This window comes from Haemorhous mexicanus, chromosome 18 (assembly GCF_027477595.1).
Source record: "Haemorhous mexicanus isolate bHaeMex1 chromosome 18, bHaeMex1.pri, whole genome shotgun sequence".
In the NCBI taxonomy this organism is placed as follows: domain Eukaryota; kingdom Metazoa; phylum Chordata; class Aves; order Passeriformes; family Fringillidae; genus Haemorhous; species Haemorhous mexicanus.
Window position 1 is genome coordinate 1,040,608 of NC_082358.1, and position 22,566 is coordinate 1,063,173.

The following is a 22,566-nucleotide window of genomic DNA, read 5'->3' on the forward strand; positions in this document are numbered from 1 at the left end:
TGGATTATTCAGGCAACATTTATTGGAGCATTTCAAGTATACAATGGTTTTACTGATGGCTGTAAGCAGTTAAGATGCAGACAGATGCCAGCAGGAAAGGGTGACCTAGAACTAGCAGGCTATGCAATTCTCATGGGAAGTTAATGATTTCAGCTGATAGGAGAGGAAGAGAAAGTAGCAGACTAAAAGTTTGGGCAAGTCTGGGGATAGGGAGGAGAAAATAAAGAAGTTTTTGTGAGATAATTTACTTAAATTGGCCACTCACAAGTAGCAGAAGCTGTCTGCTATTGCACTCTTCCCTTGGCATCCCAAGGACCTAAAATAACCAGGGCTGTTTCTTCACCAAGAACAGACAGATTTTCCCTGGTAAGAATGGAGACTCGCCCTGGCTCAGCACTCGGAGATTGAGATCCCTGGCTTTGCACTCCCAGTGAGAGCCAGGCTGTGGCACTTCCACTAGAGAGGAGGCAATGCAGGCTTGCAGCAAGAGCACACTGAACTACCAAGCCCTCGCTATAAGGCAGCGTTAGGTCAGGACTCTTTTTCAGTGCATGAGCTGTTTAGAGAAGCAAGGACCACATGGCAACAAGACTACAAGGTCCTGTGACAATAACAAGGACTGTGCGTGTTTCCCAAGAACTATTTCTGAAAGACACGTTCTTAAAAAATACCTTAAAGCAGAGACTCCCCATTGATGCATAAAAAGGGCATGACTAGGGAGGGACTGAGCTATGAAGTGATCAAGCACCTCCCAAACCACAGGTTGTGTACTCTGCCCAGTTTGCAAGTTGGTACTTCTGCATTTAAGATAATAGCTGCCTCAATTGTGTTTTAGTGTCCTGCATTTATGAACAAAGAGCAGTTGAATTCAAGAGCTTAAAACCAAATTGAAACACTAACATTTAATAGGGTATCTCCAGAATGACTCCTTCGAGACTACAAAGCTCTGAGGTATGTGATGGCAACTTGATATTCAGGCTGGCAGAGTGCAGTGGAGCTTCTAAGCCTCCTGAATACATCTTGGTTCACCAAATGAATCAGTTTTTCCTAGCAAAATCACTTAAAAATTTGTCTTCGGCAAAAAGCATCTAAAAATTCAGATCAACAACTGATTTGCAAGTAAAACAACAAAAAAAATATTAGAAATGGTAACAACACAGTCTGTTTAATCAAATCAGATCTGGTTACTACAAAAACATGCTAAGGACAGCCACCAGCTCATGTCCTGGCTGTTGCTGTGCCTTCTGCCCGTGTACCTACAACTGCTTTTGAAATGCTGTTTGTCTAAAGGACAACCGTGGAAGACAAGTCAGGGTTTAATGACAAACAGTAGGGCATACATACATTAAGTTAAGAGATTCAACCTTCAGCACAGGAGTTTGATAAGAGTTACTGGCTAGAGTCACAGAAAGTTCCAAATTTGAACAGTCTTGAACCACTTCAAAAAATTCCAATGGCTTTTTAATAGTTCCAATAATTCACGGGTATATAAAACGGAGACAGGCTTCTCCAGCAGAAGAGTTGGGGCTCCTCCAGGCTACCCAGACCACTGGTACAGAGGAGAGCTGGTTTGACTTCCCCACTTTGCCACCAGTCCACTAAAGACTAGGATTTATTAAAACCTTCTCTATTTATTGACAACTGATTTAACAGGCAAATGCTGCAGACTGTGTCAGTCATAGTGGATGGCAGTATAGAAGATTATCCAAACCACCTGTGGGGAGGAAAGGAAAGGAAGGTTATTTGGATGCCTCTGGAGAGGTGTCAGACACAGCAAACGAGCTTCAGGCCCTGCTCTCAACAGGACACTGAGTTCCAGCTTTGAGGTGATCTTGGAGAGATCTTAGGATCACCACTTGCCCCAAATGGTGGCATTCAACTTGTCTGCCAGCCTGTCCACATTAAAATCCCATCACAGCCCCTCCAGGGATTTAGAGGCACCAGCTAATCAAGTGATCAGACACTTGGGGGAGGGGAGTAAGGGAAAAATTAAGACACCCAAAACACCAGCCCAGGTGTAACTAGTTGGAGATGGAATGGAACTCCACCAGGGTATCTGGGACAGAGGATGGGAGTGGCTGATGCATCCTTTACTTCAGAGAAACCCCAGGTGTCAGCACTGTGTTTCACAGGCAGCAATCCCAATCACTGGCACTTGGTGCTAACACATCTGCCTTCTCTCACCACCTCCCCTGCTCTCTTCCCAGGTCTTCAGAATGTGCACCAACACAATTCACAAATCATCTCAGAGACAGCAAGATTCATTACCAGAAACAGTGCAAAAGATGTCATGAATCCCTCCTTCGTTAGCTCCCATGTCCCACCATATTCCTCCTCATCTATCTGCTGGAAGCTGCTGAAGTAGAGGTACAGAACACCAGCATTGATCAGGCAGAACCTGCAGGGAGAGGTTAGGAACCATCACTGCAGTGGTACAGACTGTAGGCATCCCAAATGCCATACAGTGAAATATCTTCCATCCACAGCAGAGAGGAAGCAAAGAGGAATTTTCTTCCTGCAATGCTTCCCAGGCAGCTCAGTCACTTCCTCAAAAGAGCCCCTCCAGGTGAGCTTGCCAGGTTGGGATGAAGTTCACTTGACAAGGCACAACCTACTTCTAGTAGGGCACAAGAGGCAGAAGCCAAAAGCTGGAAGTATCCTCAGATCTGCAAACCTGCAGGTTCTCCTGTCCTGCAGATTGACAGCAGCTCTGCCTCCACAGAGAACCTGGGTGTGCTTCTTCATTCTCAGGCAGCTGAGAGGGAAAACTGTCACCTCCATGCTCAGGGTTAAATCTCTGTGAGCATCCCATGACCAAACAGGGAAGAGAAAAGGGCCACAGAGACTCAATAGTGCCCAGAGCCTCAGCACTGGGGCTCAGTCTGAGACACCTTGGTGCTCTCCAGTCTGTGCAGAGCAGAAAACAAACTCAACCTTCTGTTTGTCCTAAGACAGGTTTAGGTTTACACCAGTCCAGCTTGGGGCTGGGACAGGTCTGTGTCCTGCAAGGAATGCTGTGTGGGAAAGGTGGGATGACAACACATACACATAAAGTGGGTGACCAGCAGCAGCTGGAACAGCTGTGTCACTGCACAGCACAGAGAAACCACACACACACTTCCAGAAACTTTTGGTTTTCCACTGTACACCAAATCCTTCTGTTTACATTTAGCATAGGAATGGGCTTAGGTGCCTGAAGGTGCCTTGTCAATTAATGGTGACTAAGTAAGAACAATGAACTGTTCCTGGGGGCACTTCAGATCGAACTGTTTGTTGTAGCTAACCTGGTTCCTGCTGGAGCATCATCCTTCCCTTTTCTTGCCAAAATCAGAACACTTGGGACGAGGGACAAGATGACAACTGAATTTTGTCTAAAAAAAGCTGTGAGCTTGACTATTGAGACCTTGGCTAGGCAGATATATTTGCAAACAGAGGCTCCCCAGAGCAGATACAGCATCTTCCCAGAGCAGATGTGCAGAGAGCAGGACTGTGTCACCACCTCTGCTGGGCCTTGAACACTTCCAGGCATGTGTCAGGCCCAAAGAGGTTTTCTCTTCATAACTCCCTGTAGCCCTCAGAAACCTCTGGGGAAGTGACCTGGCTCCCAGGGATTCAATGCACACACACCCCCTTCAGGCACTGCCTTCCCCACCCCATGGCTGAAAGGCCATGTCATGAAGACAGGAGTGCTGCCGAGCTCTGCTGGTGCCACCGTGCCAGTGCCACTGTGCCTGCCTGGGACCTGCAGCCTCTCACGTTCTGAGCAAACCTCTTCTTCTTCTCAGAGCAGCTGCCCCTGCCTGCTAACAGAGCCTCCTGTCTGAGCAGGGCTCAAAGACCAGGACATGCACACCTTCCACCATGGACGCTCCTTCCTGGGTGATCACAGCAGGCTCCCAGCCCCTCCCACACTTGCAGAGCACACACCAAGTCAATTGAAATGCTAGTTCCCTTCTTCTGCCATTTAATAACAAAACAAATAATAATGTTTAGAAGTATTAATCAGGCTGAGGAGAAAGAGACTGATGGACATGTTATGATTTGGGTGAATTTCATGGCAACCAGCAATGGAATGAAAGGCTGGTTTCATTCAACAGAGCAGGCAGAGCCTGCCTTCAGCCAGCCCACTGTTCACAGCACAGCCTCAAACAGGCTCCCAGGCCAGTGGGAATGTACAGGAGACAGAAAAGGAAATGAACCTTACACTGCTATTCCCACGAATCCCTTCAGTGGAACTACTCCCCAGATGATTCCCAAAATAACTGCAATGATCTGCCGGAACCAGTAGATCACATCTAAAAACTCGTCCTGAGGAGACAAAGCACAAGAAAAATGTTGGCATTTATTATGTTTCTTTTTTTTTAAAGCACCACACAATTAACAGGTGAAAATTCAGCATACTGAACACTTAGTTCCCCACTCCGAGTATAAAATACTGCACTCAGAACAGATAAAGCAGCCTGGGACTGTGCACCCTGGACTTCTCTGCTTCCGCATTAAACACACAGCTCTATCCTCCGATGGGCCAACTGCAGAGGCCAAGTCTCTAGTCCCCTTATTTACTAAAGGTGCAATAATAATCCCCTGGAATAAAAGTTTAAAGAACTGTTTATGCTTTGAGAGTGTTCCACCCACGTTGGCCCAGGCCCTCCTGCACCCAAGATCTGTCAGGGCTCTGGGCAGCTCCAAAGCAGAGCTGTACCTCACTCGTGCCACAAGAACTCCTGTGCTTCCTGAGCAGCAGGGCTCTGTTCATTCCTCTGTCCAAGGGCCACACTCCTGTAGCTACTGTAGCCTAACAGCAGGGCTCAACACTTTAGTAAGAGTCACTTCAGCTCACATCTCTTTTCCCAGCCTCCCCAGGACTGGGATTGTCCCAGCATCCCCCCAAACACCGAGGCCTTTGTGATTCCCCAAAACCTGTGGGATGTGCCAGCTGTTCAGCCCCTCCTAGAAGATGGGAATCCGTGTAAGATACAGACATTTTTTCTGGTCACTGCACTTGACTGGCAGCTCAGCCTTCAGTTCACCTCCTACTGTATCAAAACATTGGCATAGCTGTCCCTGCTCCCCTGCTGACTCTGAAATTCCAGCTCCATCTGCCAGAGGCAAGGGGGCAGGCACACACGAGCCCCACCAGTTCGGGCATCCACAGGTAAGGAAAAAGCAACAGAGATTGCTAAGCCCCACGGAAATTGAGCGTTCCCATTCCCCACGCCAAAAGCAAAGCCAGCAGGAGGGACCAGAGAGGCCGGAACCCGCGCTGTGTGCCCGAGAACGGCAGGGCTCCAGCAGCTCCGGGCACCTGGCGGCTGTGTTGCTGGGAGGCAGCACGGGTCAGGCACCGGCCGGAGCCCTGCAGCACATGGCACACGGGCACGGGGAAACTTCGGAAAGCTGCTTCTGGTGTTCCTTGAACCAGACAAGAGAAATTTTTATTTAATCCGAGAAGGGTGTTAAACCACAAGCCAAAAGTAAGGGAGGTGTCTCAACACCTTGTTTCCCTTGGCTCCAAGCCCAAAGAGCAAAGAGCCAAAGAGCCGGGCCATGTGCGGGCCACGGGGGATCGGGAAACACGGCTCCGCTCAGCGCTGCGGCGGCCGCACTCCACCGCGAGCACTCACCGCACACACGCCCCCGCCGCTCCGGGCACGGGGCGCTGCCAGCCCCGGCACGGCCCGCCCGCGGCACCGCCTCAGCCCGCCGATCCCCGCAGGGACTTCAACCGTGCTCAGGGACGGCGGCTCCTCCGGCACCCCCGCGGGACGGAGCCACCGCGCTGGGCGGGTCCCAGCCCCCCGCTCAGGGCCCCCTCCGGTCCCGCCGCCCCTGTCCCACCTTGTCGTGCCAGGCGGAGTCGCTGCGCAGCGCTTTGCCCCACACGGAGCCGCGCCCGGCCGCGCCGCCGTTGGCCACCGCGTGGTGCTGCGGGTGCGGCGGCTCGTCCCGGCGCCGCCCGCCACTCATCCCGATCCGCCGGGATCCTCCGTCGGGATCCGCCCGCCCGGCCCGGAACCGGCCCGGCCCGCGCGCCTCGCCAATCGCCGGGCGGGCCCGCGGCACGTGACAAAGGCGGGGCCGCCCCCTACGGCGGCCGAGAGGGGCCGAGAGGGTGCGGGGAGGGAAGTCAAGTCAAGTCCAAGTCAAGTCAAGTCAAGTCAAGTCAAGTCAAGTCAAGTCAAGTCAAGTCAAGTCAAGTCAAGTCAAGTCAAGTCAAGTCTCGGCCTGGCAGGGTCATTCCCCAGCGAAAGGGCCAGACAGCAGTGCCGGTGTTGCTGGCTGGGAGGGGGACAGCCCTTGGCAGCCCTGCAGGGCCACCGGGCCTGCAAACAGGCCGCCCCGGGGGATCCCGGTGCTCAGCCAGGCTGAGGAGGCTCCACAGGGCCGGGGGGTTGGGAGTCCGTAGGATACACACGGTGGTGCAGCTCCTTACCTGGTTACTCACCTGAGCTTAGAGCCGCTCAACATGTGGGGGCTGTGGGGAGAGTAATCACAGGTGCAGCCCTAAAGATTTGACTCTTTTTCATGTTCTTGCCTTCCAGGAGCAGTGGTACTCAGACCAGTTGCACTCCTCCTGGAAAAGCATCCAGGAATTACTCCTGCATGCTGTGGGCAGGGTGTGTGTGCTTGGCTCTCACTCTGTTACCTCCTCAGCATGTGATTCTGTGGGTAGAGAGGGGTCTTAGTGACAATATTCCACCTGCCCCTGGCAGCTGAGTGGTGCTGGTGGGGCCACCTTGGGCACTGCTGGGAGCCCTGGCTCCTGAGGGGATCCTCACTGGTGCCAGTGGGGCTGAGCCCTGCCGGGGGCCCTGTGTGGAGCCGTTCCTCCCTCCCCTGCTGTGCACATCCCACTGGCACTGGCACACCATGAGCTCCGCTGCTCCTTTTTTCCAGTAACAAACCCCAGCCCGAGGTGGTGCATTTCTTGTTGTCCCACAGGCCGGCAAACACGATGTGCTGAGCATCTCCAGAGCCTGGCTGCAGCTCCAAAGGCTCCAGCAGCAGCTGCTTTGCTGCCAGCAGGACCTGGAGGCATGGGTGCAGGCTGAGCCTGCGTGGGCTGTGTGGGGCCAGCACAGAGGGAACAGGCTGAGGAGTCCTTGTCCCAGAGCTCTGATCACTTCCAGCCGGGGAGTGTCATTTAAACACAGATTATGCAATGTACTAATGCACTTATGGAGAAGTATCTTGCCCTGCTCCTGCAAGGCCCTGATCACCTCCAGCCCCTTGGGAATTTGCCAGAAGCCAGAGGCTGCTCCAAGCCAAGGAAGCCTGGCAGCATGGCCAGGAAGGGGCCAGTGTGGGGTCATCACTGTGTCTTTGGCAGCTCCTTCGGCAGGGCCAGGCCAGATGTGTCCTGGCTCCAGTCCTGCTCCCCAGACACTCCTCAGGTGCTTGAGGAGAGTGGAAACAGTGTCCCTGTCCCTGTCCCCACTTTGCAGGGATGGAAATGCCTGCATGGTGACGACGACACCTGGGTCAGGGAACTGACCTAAAATTCACACTCTTAAAAAAAAATGGCTTGTTTTGCTCCATTTCCATTACCTGATGCTGAGAGAGAGAGAGAAGCAAATTAAATTTGGGCTTGAAAGAGCCAGAGGGAGACAGGAGAGGTGCCAGAGGGCACAAACAGGCCCTGGTAAGGGATGTGTGTTGGCAGACACATGGATGGGCTGGATGGGGCTCAGAGGACAGCAGAGGTGGCCCAGCTGCAGAGGCTGCAAAGCTGGAGGAGCTGCCATGTGCCTAGAGCCCCCTCCTCCCCTTTCAGGGGCTGGCTGAACAGTTGTCCAGAGAAAGCAGCGCTCAGCGAGGGACAGAAGCCACCCCAGAGGGGCTGCAGGTGGGTCCTGCTCCTGCTGGGCTCCTGGGAACACCTGGACCCTGCTGAGGCTGGGCTTCTCCAGCACAGAAAACTCTGGGACCAGCCACGGGGTGGCAGATCAGGCTGGCTGACTCCCGACTGGGTTTTTTTTGATGAGTTTTTTGTATGTTTTTTTTTTTTTTTTTTGGTTGGTTGGTTGTTGGGGTTTTTTTCCCTCTGTTCTTATATTTTTTATTAAAAAGACAAACTTTCTGGGGCCTTCCTGTCCAGCTCACGAGCATGACAAAGGTTCTGTGCTTTCTCTGGCTTGTCTCCCCCCTGGCATAGCATCCAGCAGCATTTCCAACTCTACTCGTGCATTCTGCTGGCTTCTGAGCCTGTCCCTCAGAGGGGCTGCAGGCAGGACACCTGCTTCCAACCAAGGGTCAGGAACCTCTGTGGTTGCCCAGGGGAGGCAATGCCCCTGCAGATTTCATCCAAGCAGCATGGGGACATGGGTGGGATGTCATCAAGTCAGGCAGGCTCTTGGCAGAGCAAGTCACTGGCCTTCTGAGCCGGTGGGAGCAAGCTCCATGCCTCAGGCAGGGTCTGGCCAGCCTGCTAGAGGGCACGGCCACTGCTTTTGTATCAGGTCTGAAACTGTTTTTTTTGGCTTTTTAGCTGTTGTTTGCAGTAATGGCCTGCAGGAGAACGGCAGCTGAAGATTAATTTGTGTCACCGCTCGTTTCTGTTCTTCATCTGTGCCACTGCAAGTGCAGCCTGTGTGCTCCATGCTGTCCCCTTTGATCAGGGTCTGGTCCTCAGCCTCACGTTCCCACGTCTCTGTGGGCAGCGATGGAGCTCTTGGGAATGCTGGAGCTGGGCAGTCCTGCTCTGGCTGCCCACTCAGGACTGGATCCCCAGAAGAACACTCCCTCTCAGAAGTATTCCTCGTGTTTCCCTCTTCCACCTTCCTGCTCCTCTTCAAGCTCAATTCTGCCCTTGCTGTTGTGGGACCCCACAAAACAGAGATAAACCTCTGGGATGACGTCTGGAGCGGCATCACCCTCCCAAGGATCCCACAGGACCAGGAGCTCCTCTTGGTGGCTGCAAGACTGTGATGAGGCTCAGAGCTGCTGATGGGAAGGAAATGTGAACAAGATCTGCTGCCCTGGAGAGGTGTCCCAGGGTCAGCATGAGTCCTGCCTCGGGTGGAGGAGCTCCCCATCCCTGTTTCTCCAGGCTCTTCATCCCTGCTTGGGAATGGGGCAGTTCCCCAGCTGTCCTCTGCCCCAGGCCACTTGTTAGAGACCCTTTGAGGGGCTGCTTGACCCTTCTGGCCACTGTTCCCTTTGCGTGGCCGCCCACGGTGCAGCCCACTGGCCTTTCCAGGGACCCCAGGACGCTCTGGTCCTGCAGCAGACCCGCCAGCAGGGACCTGCCCCGCCGCAGCCAGAGCTGCTCCAAGGAGCTCAGAGAGCCCCGGCCCGTGTGCCCCTGGCAGTGCCACCCGCAGGGCGCGGTCCCCCCGTGTCACCTGGCTTCGCCCGCGGGTTGGCTTGCCCGGTGCCGCCCGGAGCTGCGCATCCCCCCGCGGGACGGGGGCACGCGTGGGCCGCCGCTTTCGTCTATATAAGGGCGTCCCGCCGCCCCGGCCCCGCGGCCCCGGCCCCGCCGCATTCTTCTGCCTTGTATGGGCCGGGCCGGGCCGGGACCCTGGACCCGCCCGCCCCGCGGAGCCGCGTCCCGCAGAGCCGCGCAGAGCAGCTCCGCACGTCCCGCAGCTCCGGCAGCGCCCGCAGCTCCCCGCTCCGGGACAGGTGAGGCGGGGCACCGGGACCGCCCGGGACGGGAACGAACGGCCCCGGGACGGGAACGAGCGGCCGCGGCGGAGAGAGAGGGGAGGGATGGAGCGGGAGGGATGGAGCGGGAGGGACGGAGCGGGGGTTGAAGCGGGAGGGATGGAGCCGAAGGGAGCAGAGGGAGCAGCCCCAACCGTCCCGGGAGAGCAGGAGGAGCTGGCCAGGCTGCCTCGGGGAGCAGAGGGAGGCAGCCACGCCGTTCCTCCAGCTCTGCGGTGCTGGAGCTGGTGCCGAGTTCAGCCCTGGGGACAGGTCGAGGCGGCAGGAGGATCTCCGGTGTGCCCTGCCGGGCATCCTGTATCCAGGCAGCCTCTGGCCAGGCCCAGCAGAAATGTCCCGGCAAGGGCAGGTGGGGAGGGGTCCTGAGCCAAGCTGAGGATAACTGTCTGCAGTGCCTTGGAGCAGGGACACCCCGGCTTCCCCGGGATGGCGGAGCTGCGGGAGCAGATCCTGCTGCCCGTGGCTTCACCCACCTTCTGATCTCTGAGTCTGTTCCAGTCTGGAACATCTGCTTTTCCTTCAAGTCCTTTTGCTGATGACCAGGGCCAAGATCCGGATGCATGTGTGATGCTCCAGATATCTCCCCAGTGACCTGGGAGTCACTTCAGGCAATAAACTTCTTTAAGGCAGAAACGCTTTATTTAGCTCATTTCCTTCAGCATTAAGTGCAGAGGGATGTTGTGTTTTGTTTAGTCTTTCCCATGAAAACTTGAAGCCCTCTTGGCTTCCCTCCCAGCATGCCCTTTTGGTACAAAATGTTTCGACTGTGATAAAAGCCAGGCAAGCTCTAAAACATGGATATGTAGGAGAAGGCGGCTGCCGGAGCTGAATTCTTTGGAGTGGAACATCCCCAAGTGTTAACAACCACCACTGCTGACCAAAGATGGTTGGGTTCCTTCAGTCGCTGGAATTTTTTTTCCTCCCTCCCTGGCAGGCTCTGTGCGGTTGTAGGAGGAGTTTGCGGTCACCTCCCCCCTCCGAGGAGCTGCGGCCACATTCTCCCGCCGAGGTGAGCCCCTTAATTCCCCTGGGAAAATAGCAAACTCCGGCCCGGACACGTTCTGCTGACTGCCCGAGGCCATGTGGACCTTGTGCCTGTGGTCCCTTTCCCGGCCTCCCCGGGCATGGGAAGGGGCTGGGTGCTTTGCACACCGAGGGGATCTGTGCCAGGGCTTCTCCTGGGGGGCTGCAGAACCTGTGCTTTGAAAGGGTTTGCATGTATCACATGGTGAGCTCCTTGTCTCCTACACTGGATGGGAAGCAACTAGTGCAGAAACCATCTGTTGAACTTGCAGCTGAGCCCCACAGCTGTGCGTGGACTTGGCCAGATCCCCAGTGTCCGGTGGGAGCTGGGGGAGGGCTGGGATGAGCTCTGCTCCCCGGGGCTCTCTGCACACTTTGCTCTGACTGATGCTGCCCTGGCCCTTCCTCCCTGGCATCAGTGCTGGTGGCTGTGCCTGGACTGGAGACACAGCCCAGGGCTCAGGGTCTGGTTTCCTCTCACCTCCAGGCTCCTTTTCCCACATCTCAAATAAGGCCATAAAAGGAGCAGAATGGCAGCTGTCTGCATTCCTGCAGTGTCCAGTGGGCTGAGGATATCTCCTGCAGCTCCTGGTGTCTCTGGCTGGCAGTGGGGCTCCCCTGGCACCAGAAACCCTCCTTGGTGAAGCTGAGCAATGTCACACCCCACAGGCATCCTGAGCAGGGCTGTGCTGGAGGAAAGGGGTGGTTTAACAACAAAAGAAGCAGGGAAGATGAGCTGCTCCATGCTCCCTCCCCCAGTGTGACACCCGGTGAGCAGCCCTGGGGCTGCGAGATGTGCCTGTGGCTGGCAAAGCTTTAGGGTGGAAGGATGTTCCCCCCTCCCATGCCAGGGGCATGCACAAGGCATCAGCTCACCCTGCTGGCCTTGCACCACCCTGGAGTAGGGGTTGTTGCTGCTGCCTGTGCAGGACTGCCGGGGGACTGCACATGGTGGGGGCCAGAGCTTGCCCAGCAGTGAATGTGGCTGCTCGTGGCTTGCTGGTACGCACAGCTCCCATTGGGGAGCGGCACCGGGCAGAGGTTTGAGCACAGTCCCCCCTGAGGAGCCCCTGTCCTGCAGGAGTGTCCCTAGGGACAGCCCAGGCTGCTGGAATCGCTCTTTGCCTCCCTGACCCAAAGCATCCAGCGGAGGCATATCGTACCAGGATCCTGGGAGGAGCTGCTGGAGGAGATGGCCCTGCCCGGCTGTACCCGGGACGGCAGGGCAGTCCTACTGCAGCCTCCTCAGTACGCCCAGAGGTGGCTCCAGCTGGAGCAGCTTCTGAACAGCCCTCCTGGGAAACCCTTAGCAGCATATCCTGGGAGATCATAGCTTCAGGATCCATGTGAACACTGCTGGGACTGGGAACAGGCTGCTGCCACCTCTGCCAGAGGACCTGCCCTGTGCCCTGCCTGCCACTCCTCCTTTGAGCCACCCGGCCTGTTGCAGCGCCCTCAGCCCAGCCGTGAGCTCCTGCGGGGACAGTGAGCTGGGGCAGCACGGCAGGAGCTGCAGGGGAGGGTGGAAGCAGGCAGGAGGGGAAGGATGGGGCTGGGACAGGCTGCCTGCCCTGGTGGCACTGCCCTTTGGCTTGTGTCCCTTTGGCTTGTCCCACCCTCCCCAGCACAGCCAGGAAGCAGCAGGATGGAGTTGCTTGCTTGGTTTTTACCAAGGAGGAAACACATGGCAATTTATATTTCTGATAACTGTGGGTCCTTTCCTCTTTCAAACTAAACTATTTACTAATTTATGAGCTCTTTAGGTCAGCCCCATGGTCCCTTGGGTCTGGCTCTCAGGTGGGGAGGCACAAGCCTGGCAAGAGATCATTTTGTCTCCACTTCAGGAGGCTGGGAAATTGTTTTGGCAGGAGCAGTGGCAGAGGGACAAGGGAACAAGGGCAGCTGTGACAGGGTGAGTTGGGGACCAGATCAGTGTGTGGCTGTCACCCAGCACTGACCTCCTTGGCTCTGCTGCCCAGGACCCACAGTTCCTGGGCTGGGGCAGTGCTGGGATGGGGCTTTCAGCAGGGGGTGCTGGGAACAGGACCTGTGTCAGGGCCTTTCCCTCCTGTTGAGGGGAAGCTGGAGCTTTGGTGGCTGTATCATTTGTCTGAGCTGAGGCCAGCCCAGCTTGCAGGGCATCATGGCCAGGCATTCCCTGCAATGCTCCTGGAACTGGGTTTTTGTGAATCCCAGAAATCATGGCTACCAGGGGAGCGTGGCCATCAAGCCCTTGTGCAGAGCAGGGACTGCTCCAGCTGAATCAGGTCTGGCTGCAGATCCTTGCACAGAATCCATGCACAGGAACCTTTCCCCACACTGACCCAAAAATCTCTTCCCAAGTCCCAGTCAGCCCATGGCAGCTGTCAAACAGCAGAGATAGGATGACTGAGCTGGACCTTGGGACTGAGCATCTTTCCAGGGCACATTTTGGATCAAACTGCAGATCCATGTGCTGTCAAAATTGTACTTAGTCCTGCTGGAGAGCACTGTTTCTGTGGAGATGGTGCCAAGCTGTGCTGCTGCTGGTCACAGTCAGGGCAGGGTAAATATTTGGATAATATTAATTCATGTGGTGAGAGCAAAACTCCTGCTTATTTCTTTAGTCTTCTGGTAATAATTCTGCTAATAATTGGATGTGTTTTGAAAGCTGAGCCAAGTGCCGTGGGCCAGCAGCAGAGCTTTTATTTCTGGCTGACTTGGCCTGGTGGTGTTGTGTTGAACTGAGCTTCCCACTGCTGCCATGGGATGTCATCGGCCCTTTTCACCTGGAGGTGTCACTGGTACCACCTGGGGGTGTCACTGGTGCTTGGTGGTGCCTGGCAGAGAGGGGCTGGCCTCCTGCAGAGCTCTCTGTGGGGCTGGAGGAAGCAGCAGGCAGAGATGGACCGGGGCATGAGGTCTCTGGCTCAACCAGTGTGGGCCCAGCTGGGCTGCCAGTCCTGCTGCCCCCCTTGGCTGGCTAGTGACAAACATCGGTTTCCTGGTGGGCACTGGGAAAGGAGAGAGAGTTCAGGAGATGTGGGGTGGTTTGGTGGCTGCTCTCAGGTGCTGAGGTCAGCACAAGGGAGGGGGCTGAGGGAGGTGTGGATTCCATCCTGGAATGGGGGGCATTTGGAGGATGAGGGAGGACTCCTGGGGACATGGGGCATGTTCCCTGCAGATGAAAGGCCCTGCCTGGATTCTGTGGGTGCTTCCACAGTGGGATGGGAGCCCTGTCAGGATGTGGGAAGAGTGCCCAGCCCCTTCTGAGCTTGGCTGGTCACTATGGTGTGTTGGGCTGTGATTTGGCACTGCCTGATGCCCTTGGAACGTCCTTGCAGCACAGCCCAGCTCTGGGAACCTGGAGACCACAGCAGGCTGAGGACCAGGCTGGTGGTCCCCTGTCCCAGCCCTTACCTCTGCTACCCCTTGAGAGAGTGATAGCAGGAAGGGAAGGAGAGACCTGGAGAGTGGGTCTGGTGGGGTGGAGGGCAGGGAAAGGCTCTCTGGAGGTTGTTTGTTCTGCTCTGGTCCATGCCAGCACCAGGGGATGTTCCCCAGGTCCCCGTGGTCCCCCTGGGGTCAGCACTAAGGACCTAGCTGGGAAGCAGGTCCCAGAGCAGATCCCAGAGCAGCCCACTCAGGGTGTCCAGCCCAGCACGGGCAGTCCTGCTGCAGCTCACTGGGCTGTGTCTCTATGAGAGAGGATGTGGCTCCTGAATTGCTTCATCCCTGGGCCCTGATGAGGAGCCCAGGTCCTGCTGCTGCCCAGCAGGCATGGGGCACACAGAGCACAGGAATGATTCTCTGCTCTTCCACCATGGAATCCTTTCATGATCCATTAATTTGCTATTGCTTCAGCAGCTGCTGCCCAAGCCAGACACTGGCCAGGAGGAGAGCCAGGGCTGTGTGTGAGGGAGGAATGGCTGCAGCACAAACACGAGGGCTCAGAGCACTGTCCCTTCCCTGGGCTGGCCTCGGACCAGGCTGTCCCACAGGATCATCGCAGCCTGTCCCTCAGGACCATCCCAGCCTGTCCCACAGAACCATCCCAGCCTGTCCCTCAGGATCATCCCAGCCTGTCCCACAGGACCATCCTAGCCTGTCCCCCAGGACTGTCCCAGCCTGTCCCACAGTGTCCCACGGGCCAAGCTGGGCTTTGCTGCCATTCTGCTGGGCTGAGCCCAGCAGGATTCCCCTGGGAGGAACCTGAGCATCCTCCTCTCAGGCAGTCAGTGAAGCAGGGTGCTCCAAACCCTGGGTGCATCCCTCAGTCTGGCAACGTGGGGACACCACCAGCCCCTGCTGGGAGCCCGAGGGAGACTGTGTGCCATCCCAGGCTGGGAGTGGGCTCTCTGCTCCATCCCAGTTCCTGCTGGGGGCCCCAGTTCCAGCTGGGCACAGCAGCCCCCACCTTGGAAGGACCAGGTTTTCCTGCTGTCATCCTGCCTCAGTGGTGCTTGGGATCCGCATGGTCCCTGTGCCATTCCCCATGGGACACACACTGCCCCAGTCGTGTCCCCAAAGGTGGGTCTGTCCCACTGCTGCCCTCCCTTCTCCTGGCATTCATTTCCTGTAACAGCACCATCCTCAGTGCCCTGGAGCTTTTGGCTCCTCTCCTGGCTCTGCAGCCTTCTGAGGTCCCCTCTCCCCTCTGCCTCTTCCCGTGGGCTCCCTGGGCAGGGTGGGGGTCACTGGGACAGGGAGAGCAGCAGCAAGAGGTCTTTAACCCACCAGGGGTGGGAGGGATGGATGGATGGATGGATGGATGGATGGATGGATGGATGGATGGATGGATGGATGGAGGGACATGGGAAGCAGTGGTGTGTGAGGAATGTGCCTGGAGCAGAAAACCCCCTTGTGCTGGTTGCTGGGGCTGCTTTGGCACTGTGACACACAGGGCACAAGGGTGACCCTGGCAGCTAGGCTGGGCCTGGAGAGCCTGCCTGGAGCAAGGGGAGGTGGAGAGGCACAGCCATGGTGACTGAAGTGCTGAAACCTCCTTGCCCATGGCCCCAGGAATGGCACCCAGCCGGGTTCTGGGCTGGGCATCTCTCCTGTGCCCAGATATGCAGAGAGGACAGGCAGCGAGGGGGTTTGGGGGATGCCTGCAGCCCTGGGGACGGTCCTGGCCACCTGCAGTGAGCACTGCCTGCTCTGTGACTGCCCATGGAACTCGTCAGAGCTCAAGTCCTGCCCATCCCCATGTCTGATCCTGTGTCTGTCTCATCTCCCTGTGTTGCCCAAGTGTGTGACAGCTGGGGAAACTGAGGCACAGCACCGGCGGTGCTAGGGGCGGTGTGTCCCTGCTCTGGCCCCCTGGCGCTGCCTGTCCCCAGCTCTCCTGATGCTCCTGCCCCCAGGTACTCCCCCAGCCACCAAGATGTCCAGCAAACGTGCCAAAGCCAAGACCACCAAGAAGCGCCCCCAGCGCGCCACCTCCAACGTCTTTGCCATGTTCGACCAGTCGCAGATCCAGGAGTTCAAGGAGGCTTTCAACATGATCGACCAGAACCGAGATGGCTTCATTGACAAGGAGGATCTTCACGACATGCTGGCTTCCCTTGGTGAGGACACCCTGCCCCCATGCCCCCGCAGGTCCCTCTGCCCCTGGCACCAGCTCAGGAGCAGGGAGAGCTGCAGGGTGACCTCGTGCCCACACCCAGGGTGACCTCATGCCCACACTGGCTGAGCTGGGATGTCTCAGAGCCCGGGGTGGGATTTCTCTGCTCCACCAGCTGATAGAAGGGGTGTTTGTGAGGTGTCTGAGGGCAGCAGCTCTGTGTGCACTCACAGGTGCACTCACCAGAAGGGAAGAGAGCCTCGGAGCTGGAGAAGCTCTGCCGTGAGAGCAATCACCAGCTGCAGCCATGGAGTGTTTGAGTAGTCTCACCCCAGCATGTCACGGGGGCTGTCCCATGTGGAACAAAGCCCTCCCGTTGCTCTCACCTGGGGTGACAAAGGCAGGTCCCCGTGCTGGTGTGATACCTGGGCTAGTTGAGACTTGCACGTCTGTACCCACTCCCTGCCCCGAGCCATTCTCCTTTGCTGCAGATCATGGCTCCCTCCTCCCACCCCCAGTGGTACCTCCACTGCACTTTGGGAGGTCTGTCAATGATTGACCTGGCAGCCAAACCTGTTCTGGAGGTCCTGCCTGACCATGGGAGAGATCTCCCTCCTCCCAGGGGGCTGGAGCTCTGGGAGCAGAGAGGGGCCAGCACTGGGGGCACAGACCTCAGCAGAGCTGCTGAACCATCCCCGGTGCACCCACAGTGGAAGCAGTGCTGGGGACATCAGGAGCACAAGGCTTGTGTGAGGACACCGCTGCCCCTCTCCTCGGAGCTGTCAGGGGGATGGGAATAGCCATGGGTTTCATTCCAGTAACCCCCAAATTAATTACTGCACTTCCCCCAAGGCAGACCTTGTTCCCAGGTGTAGATGAAAGCATCAGGAGAGGTGCTGAGGGGGGAGCACTGGGCACTGCAGAAACTCCCTTCCCACGTTCGTGGGGTGGGTGAACAAGAACCAGCAGATCAATTTGCAATGGATAAAAGCCATTCCATCCGTTTGCATGGGCTGACCCCCCCGGGAGCTGGGGAGCAGGGCCCTGCATCCACCCCCTGCCTGTGTCCCTCAGGGAAGAACCCCACTGACGAGTACCTGGAGGGGATGATGAGTGAGGCACCGGGGCCCATCAACTTCACCATGTTCCTCACCATGTTCGGGGAGAAGCTGAATGGCACCGACCCCGAGGATGTGATCCGCAACGCCTTCGCCTGCTTCGACGAGGAGGCCTCAGGTAGAGCCCGGCCCCTCTGCCACAGCCAGCACGGGGCTGGGACAGTCCCCAGGCAGCTCAGAGCGTGTGAGGTGGGCGAGGCGCTGTGCTCAGCCCTCCTGGTGCCCCCTGCTAATGCTGCCCCCCGCCCTCCTTGCAGGCTTCATCCACGAGGACCACCTGCGTGAGCTGCTGACCACCATGGGGGACAGGTTCACTGACGAGGAGGTGGATGAGATGTACCGGGAGGCGCCCATTGACAAAAAGGGCAACTTCAACTACGTGGAGTTCACCCGCATCCTGAAGCACGGGGCCAAGGACAAGGACGATTAGAGCCCGCGGCCACTCACCCCTTCTGCCCCATCCCTTGCACATACCCCGCCCCTTGGCCCCATTGCTGCCCCACAGCAGACTCCTCCCCCAGGAAACACCTCCCAGGACCATCACCCTGCACCAGAACACTGCTTGGAGGGGATGAACTCCCATCACTGTGCTGCTGCGTGCCCATCCAGCCTTCCCCTCCCATCACCTCTCCCACCCACTGGGCGCCCCAGCCTTGCTGTGACCGCCCCCCCCCCCCCCCCCCCCCAGCAGCCACAGACCCCCTCAAAGCCACCATGCCACTGGTACCGGGGCTGGGGTGAGCATCCCCTGCTGACCTGCAGGGATTTGTCTGGGTCCAGCCTTAGCGAGCCCCATTCAGGGCAGTAGCACAGAGGAAAGCCTCTCTCCCTCTCCTCCCACGCTCCCCCTTCAGGAAAGAGCCCCCTCTTTGTTCCTCCTCCCTGTTTTATGGCTTTAGAGCTTGAGATCTGAGGATTCAGGAAGCTGGAGGGGTGTATAAAGCCTGATGGGTGTGACAGACGTGTGCTGTGTGTGGCTGCCCCGTGCCCCCCGTGATGTACCCGGGGCTTTGGGAAGGTGGGTTTGGCCACTGCAGCTCCTCAGCCTGCTGCCCTTGTCAGCCAGGGCCCTTGGCAATGGGGCAGCCTGGTTTTGAAGCCAAATTGCTTTCAAATGATGTAAAATCAGCTTAAGCACCATTTTCTGCCTTAGCTGGTGGGCTGAAGGTCATTCTGCTCAGTCCCTGTGTCAGGATGGGCTGAGAGATGCTTGGCGAGGTGCCAACCATGCTCCCCACATCAGCTGGCCCAGGGTCCCAGGGGCTTGGCCACCCTTCAGTGTCACCCTGCACGGGTGGGGGAGCAAAGAGACTGAGAGGATAAGAAATGGGGAGGAGCTTTGTCCCCTTGGTTTGGTTATTTGTCATCTCCCTGACAAGGGTGTGGGAGCATGGGGCGCTCCCACCTTGTGAAGCTGTGGTCTTAAAATGCTGCTTGAAGGCTGCCCTGGAGGGAGGCCCGAGTTTCCAGCAATTCTTTATTTAAAATGGGGGGACAAACCTACAAAACCTGGTGAGGGCACAGCGCACAGCAGAGAGCTGCCAGTGCTGGGAAAGCTTGGGTAGTGTCTGTGGGAGCTCCATGGGCATATGCTGGGCTCAGAGGCATCAGAGGCACTCCAGGCCCCAGGTGATGCTCTCTCACCTGGGAGATGATCCAAGAATGAAAAGCTTCTCCTTGGTCTCAGTGCTTCTATTTTGCAGGCGCTACCAACTCCAGGAAAAAGGAAGTAAATTGTCAGATGTGAAAGGGTGATCTGTGATCTCCAGGGAGTTCCCCAGGGTCAGGGCTTGTGCTCTGCAGCAGCAACCCCAAACCAGCCCAACCTCCAGTCTCAGGGGTACCAAGCTTCTTCCATAATTTACTGCTGTGCCAGGGAAAAACTACAGTTCTCCCACAGCCAGAGAGAATTCCCAGGCCTGAAGGCTTCTGGAGGCCTGGATGCTTTATAAAACCTTCACTGTGACACTGAGCAGAGTGAACATCCACAGACATCACTTTGGGGCAGAGGAGCTGATGCTGGAGCTGGGGACAGATGGGCTCCCAGGGCAGCTGCATGTGGGTGTGCTGTTCAGCCCCTCTGACCCCCAGGGATCCCCCTGTTGTGAGCAGCCCAGATCCTTGCAGTGCCAGGAGCGGGATGGACTCACTGCTGCTCGAGCTGGGAGCTGCCACAGCTCCAGCCTGGGGCTGTCAGAGCTGCTGTCTCAAGCAGCTGCCAAAACTGCTGGGTCTGAGCTGCCTCTTCACTGGCGGGGCTGTGGTGGCACGTGGGACTTTCAACCCTGAGGCAGCAAAGCAGAACAAATTTGTTATTGGACACTGAGATATTTATGGGAAGAGTAATAAACTTACTCCACTGGCACAGGTTTCCCAGAGCAGCTGTGGCTGCCCCACCCCTGGAAGTGTTCAAGGCCAGGTTAGACAGGACTTGGAGCACCCTGGGATAGTGGAAGGTGTCCCTGCCCGTGGCAGGGGGAGGAATAAGATGGGATTTAAGGTCCCCTCCAACCCAAACCATTCTGGGATTTGATGAATCTATGAAACTCCAAAAGTATCTGGGCTCACTTGAACCTCATGGAGTTCAGCCAGGCCAAGTGCAAGGTCCTGCACCTGGGTCAGGGCAGCTCCAGCACCAGCACAGGCTGGGTGGGGAGCAGCCCTGGGAGAAGGACTTGGGGGTGCTGCTGGTGACAAACTGGGTGTGACCAGGCCATGGGCACTGGCAGCCCAGGAAGTCATCTGTCCTTGGGCTGCATTAGAAACAGCAGAGGCAGCAGCTGCACTTGACCTGACTCGTTTCAAAGGCATTTTAAATAGCAGCAAAAAAAAGACATTCATTTCAGAAGCGTTCACTTGGGGCAGGGGGACACCAAGTTAGGTGAACCTTTTGGTCAGTCTAGAAGAGCTGCTCCCAGTGCAGAAGTGTCTCCTGAGCTCAGAGGGCCCCTCCTGTGTGTCACTTTGTGCTCGAGGCCCCTTGGACTGTCCCTGGCCCTGTCCCCTCTGCAGCCTCCCCCCAGGTTTTTATCCCCATGGATGAGATGCCCTGAGCCTGCTCTGCTCCAGGCTGGGCAGCCCCAGCTCTCTCAGCCTCTCCTCATGGCAGAGACGCTGCAGTCCCTCCATCACCTTCATGGCCCTGTGCTGGACTCTGTCCAGTCTGTGCCTGTGTCCCATACTGGGCAGCCCAGCTCTGGGCCTGGTCTGTGACAGCTCCCAGTGCAGCCCAGGACCCCCTGACCCCAGTGTTTGCTTTTCTCAGTGCTCTCAGCAGTGCTGTGAGCTCCTGGCATCCCCACACTCCTCTTGCCATGTCCAGAGATGTAAATTAGAGGAACATCAGAGAGGAAAAGGGTACAGCAGTGCCTGCTGAGAGGGTCTGTCCTGCCCTACGGCCTCCAGGAAGGAATCAGAGCATAGCTTCCATGTGGGAAGGGGCAGGAGGAGATGGAGGGACTGCAGTGCCCAGGAGAGGGGCTCCTTCTCCCAGGACCTGGGGTTTTTTTCCTGCTGGGGGAATCCCAGCCTGCAGCAGGTCCAGTGGCCCTGAGCAGGAGCAGGGCCTGCTGCTGGAGCAGTGGCCCCAAGGGCAGGCTGGCAGCAAACAGCCAGCACAGCCCACCACACATCCAATTTGCCTTGCTAAAAATGCAGATCGAAGATCAGAGGGTGGGCAGAGGATGGAGAGAGTAGAGTATGGGGTGTCCATACCTGGGAGGCTGGCTGGGGATTCCAGCATCCCCCTGGGGTGCCAAGCATCCTCCTGGGAATTCCAGCTTCCCCTGGGAGTTCCAGCTTCCCCGGGATTTCCAGCATCACCCTGGGGTTCCCAGAATCCCTCTGGGTTTCCAGCATTCCCCCTCAGGCTCTTGTTGGCCGATTGTTGTTCAAATTGCTGAAGTTTAGCAGTATTATCATGTCAATGGGCCCGGGCAGGGCTCGGCAAGGACGAGCTCGGAGTGGGAAGGACAGGGAGATGCACCTCAGCCCCTTCCCTGGCCCCTCATCCCAGAGGCTCCTTACTCCCCATCAGCCAGAGCTCTCTGGGGTGCCAGGCTGGGCTTGCCCAGGGATTCGGGCTCCTCCCACGCTCAGACACCTGATGGGCTTTTTCCAAAGTTGCTTCCACACTACCGGTCCAGGGAGCAAAGGCAGGTGGAGGGACCCGACGGGTGGCTCATGGCCCAGCCCTGGAGGGTGGTTCAGCTCAGGGAGCGTTTCCCGGTTGTCTCAATTCGGTGGAAGACTAAACCAGCATTTTCCAAAAGGTGGGAACAAAAGCAGACTGCTCAGGAGGACAGTCCTGCTTGGGCACAGTGGCTGGCCCAGCCCAGGCAGTCCGGGGGTGTCTGGGCTGTCACGGACCCGTCTGCAGAGGGAGCAGAGCGGGCAGGATGAGCCCACCCCTCCCGGCGATGGCCATGGTTCACAGCGGGCAGGAGCCAGCCTGGCGTGGGAGGAGGCGGGGGGGGGCTCCCTGCCCGGAGTGACCCTGCAGAGGGTGGGAGGTGCTGCCAGGGCTCCGACACCCTCCTGTGCTTCACCAGCCCTGCTGCCTTGACATTAATGCAGCCATAGCAGCTTGGGGCACAGTTCCACTCAGGTCATGGAAGATTTAGAAGCAACAAAATAAATGATTTAAGGAGTTCTCCTTTTTCTTTTTCTGTTTAATCTCTTATTGCACCACATATCCTGCTTTTCCCAAAAGCAGCCAAAAAGAAGGGGGTTTGTAGCTTTTTTCAATACATGAAGTGATTCCCATTTTTCACCCTGCAAGCAGCAAAGAGGGGAGGGAGGGGAGCTGCAGCACAGCGGTGGTGGAGCCTGGGAGGGGAGAGCTGCCCCTGGGGCAGGGTGACACCAAGCCAGGGGTTGGTGGGGAGGTGGAGCAGAACCCGCTGGGGTTCGGGGTGCTGTGCCCCAGCAGCACACAGGTCCCGGGGGATGCCCATGAGAGGGCTTGGCCTGGCAGGGGTGAGCATGGATGTGCCCAAGACAGGGGAGGGACAACCCAAAAAGGACATTCCCAGGAGATGCCCCCAAGATAGGGGGCTCTCAGCAGGCAGGGCTCTGGGCTGGCTGCAGGACAGGGTTTCGATGGTGGCACTTTGTCCATCACAGGCACTGGGATGTGGCACCACTGCTCAGAGCAGCTCCTCTCTCCCCACTGATGAAGGCACCTCTCCGGGGGACTCCTGATGGACACAT

The 22,566-nt window shown here is 57.2% G+C and overlaps 2 protein-coding genes across 2 annotated transcripts; one reads left to right on the forward strand and one right to left on the reverse strand.

The window, feature by feature from the left end:
• Positions 1–6,033, reverse strand: RAB5IF (RAB5 interacting factor). The gene is made up of 4 exons (XM_059862475.1): positions 5,839–6,033; positions 4,205–4,308; positions 2,269–2,398; positions 1–1,714 (listed from the first exon to the last, which is right to left on the reverse strand). The coding sequence occupies exons 1-4, from the start codon at positions 5,965–5,967 to the stop codon at positions 1,673–1,675; spliced, it is 405 nt and encodes a 134-aa protein (XP_059718458.1). The 5' UTR covers positions 5,968–6,033; the 3' UTR covers positions 1–1,672.
• Positions 6,034–9,475: 3,442 nt separating this feature from the next.
• MYL9 (myosin light chain 9) lies at positions 9,476–22,006 on the forward strand. The gene is made up of 5 exons (XM_059862371.1): positions 9,476–9,627; positions 10,604–10,678; positions 16,038–16,241; positions 17,312–17,473; positions 17,613–22,006. The coding sequence occupies exons 3-5, from the start codon at positions 16,058–16,060 to the stop codon at positions 17,783–17,785; spliced, it is 519 nt and encodes a 172-aa protein (XP_059718354.1). The 5' UTR covers positions 9,476–9,627; positions 10,604–10,678; positions 16,038–16,057; the 3' UTR covers positions 17,786–22,006.
• Positions 22,007–22,566: the final 560 nt, after the last annotated feature.

What these genes read in the sequence shown, in the direction of transcription:
- RAB5IF (XM_059862475.1), bottom strand. Translation starts at nt 5,967, where the DNA reads ATGAGTGGCGGGCGGCGCCGGGACGAGCCGCCGCACCCGCAGCACCAC. An exon ending in ACTCCGCCTGGCACGACAAG is followed by an intron (nt 4,309 to 5,838) that starts GTGGGACAGGGG and finishes TTGTCTCCTCAG; the next exon opens with GACGAGTTTTTAGATGTGAT. An exon ending in GGATTCGTGGGAATAGCAGT is followed by an intron (nt 2,399 to 4,204) that starts GTAAGGTTCATT and finishes CTCTCCCTGCAG; the next exon opens with GTTCTGCCTGATCAATGCTG.
- MYL9 (XM_059862371.1), top strand. Translation starts at nt 16,058, where the DNA reads ATGTCCAGCAAACGTGCCAAAGCCAAGACCACCAAGAAGCGCCCCCAG. An exon ending in CGACATGCTGGCTTCCCTTG is followed by an intron (nt 16,242 to 17,311) that starts GTGAGGACACCC and finishes TGTGTCCCTCAG; the next exon opens with GGAAGAACCCCACTGACGAG. An exon ending in CTTCGACGAGGAGGCCTCAG is followed by an intron (nt 17,474 to 17,612) that starts GTAGAGCCCGGC and finishes CCCTCCTTGCAG; the next exon opens with GCTTCATCCACGAGGACCAC.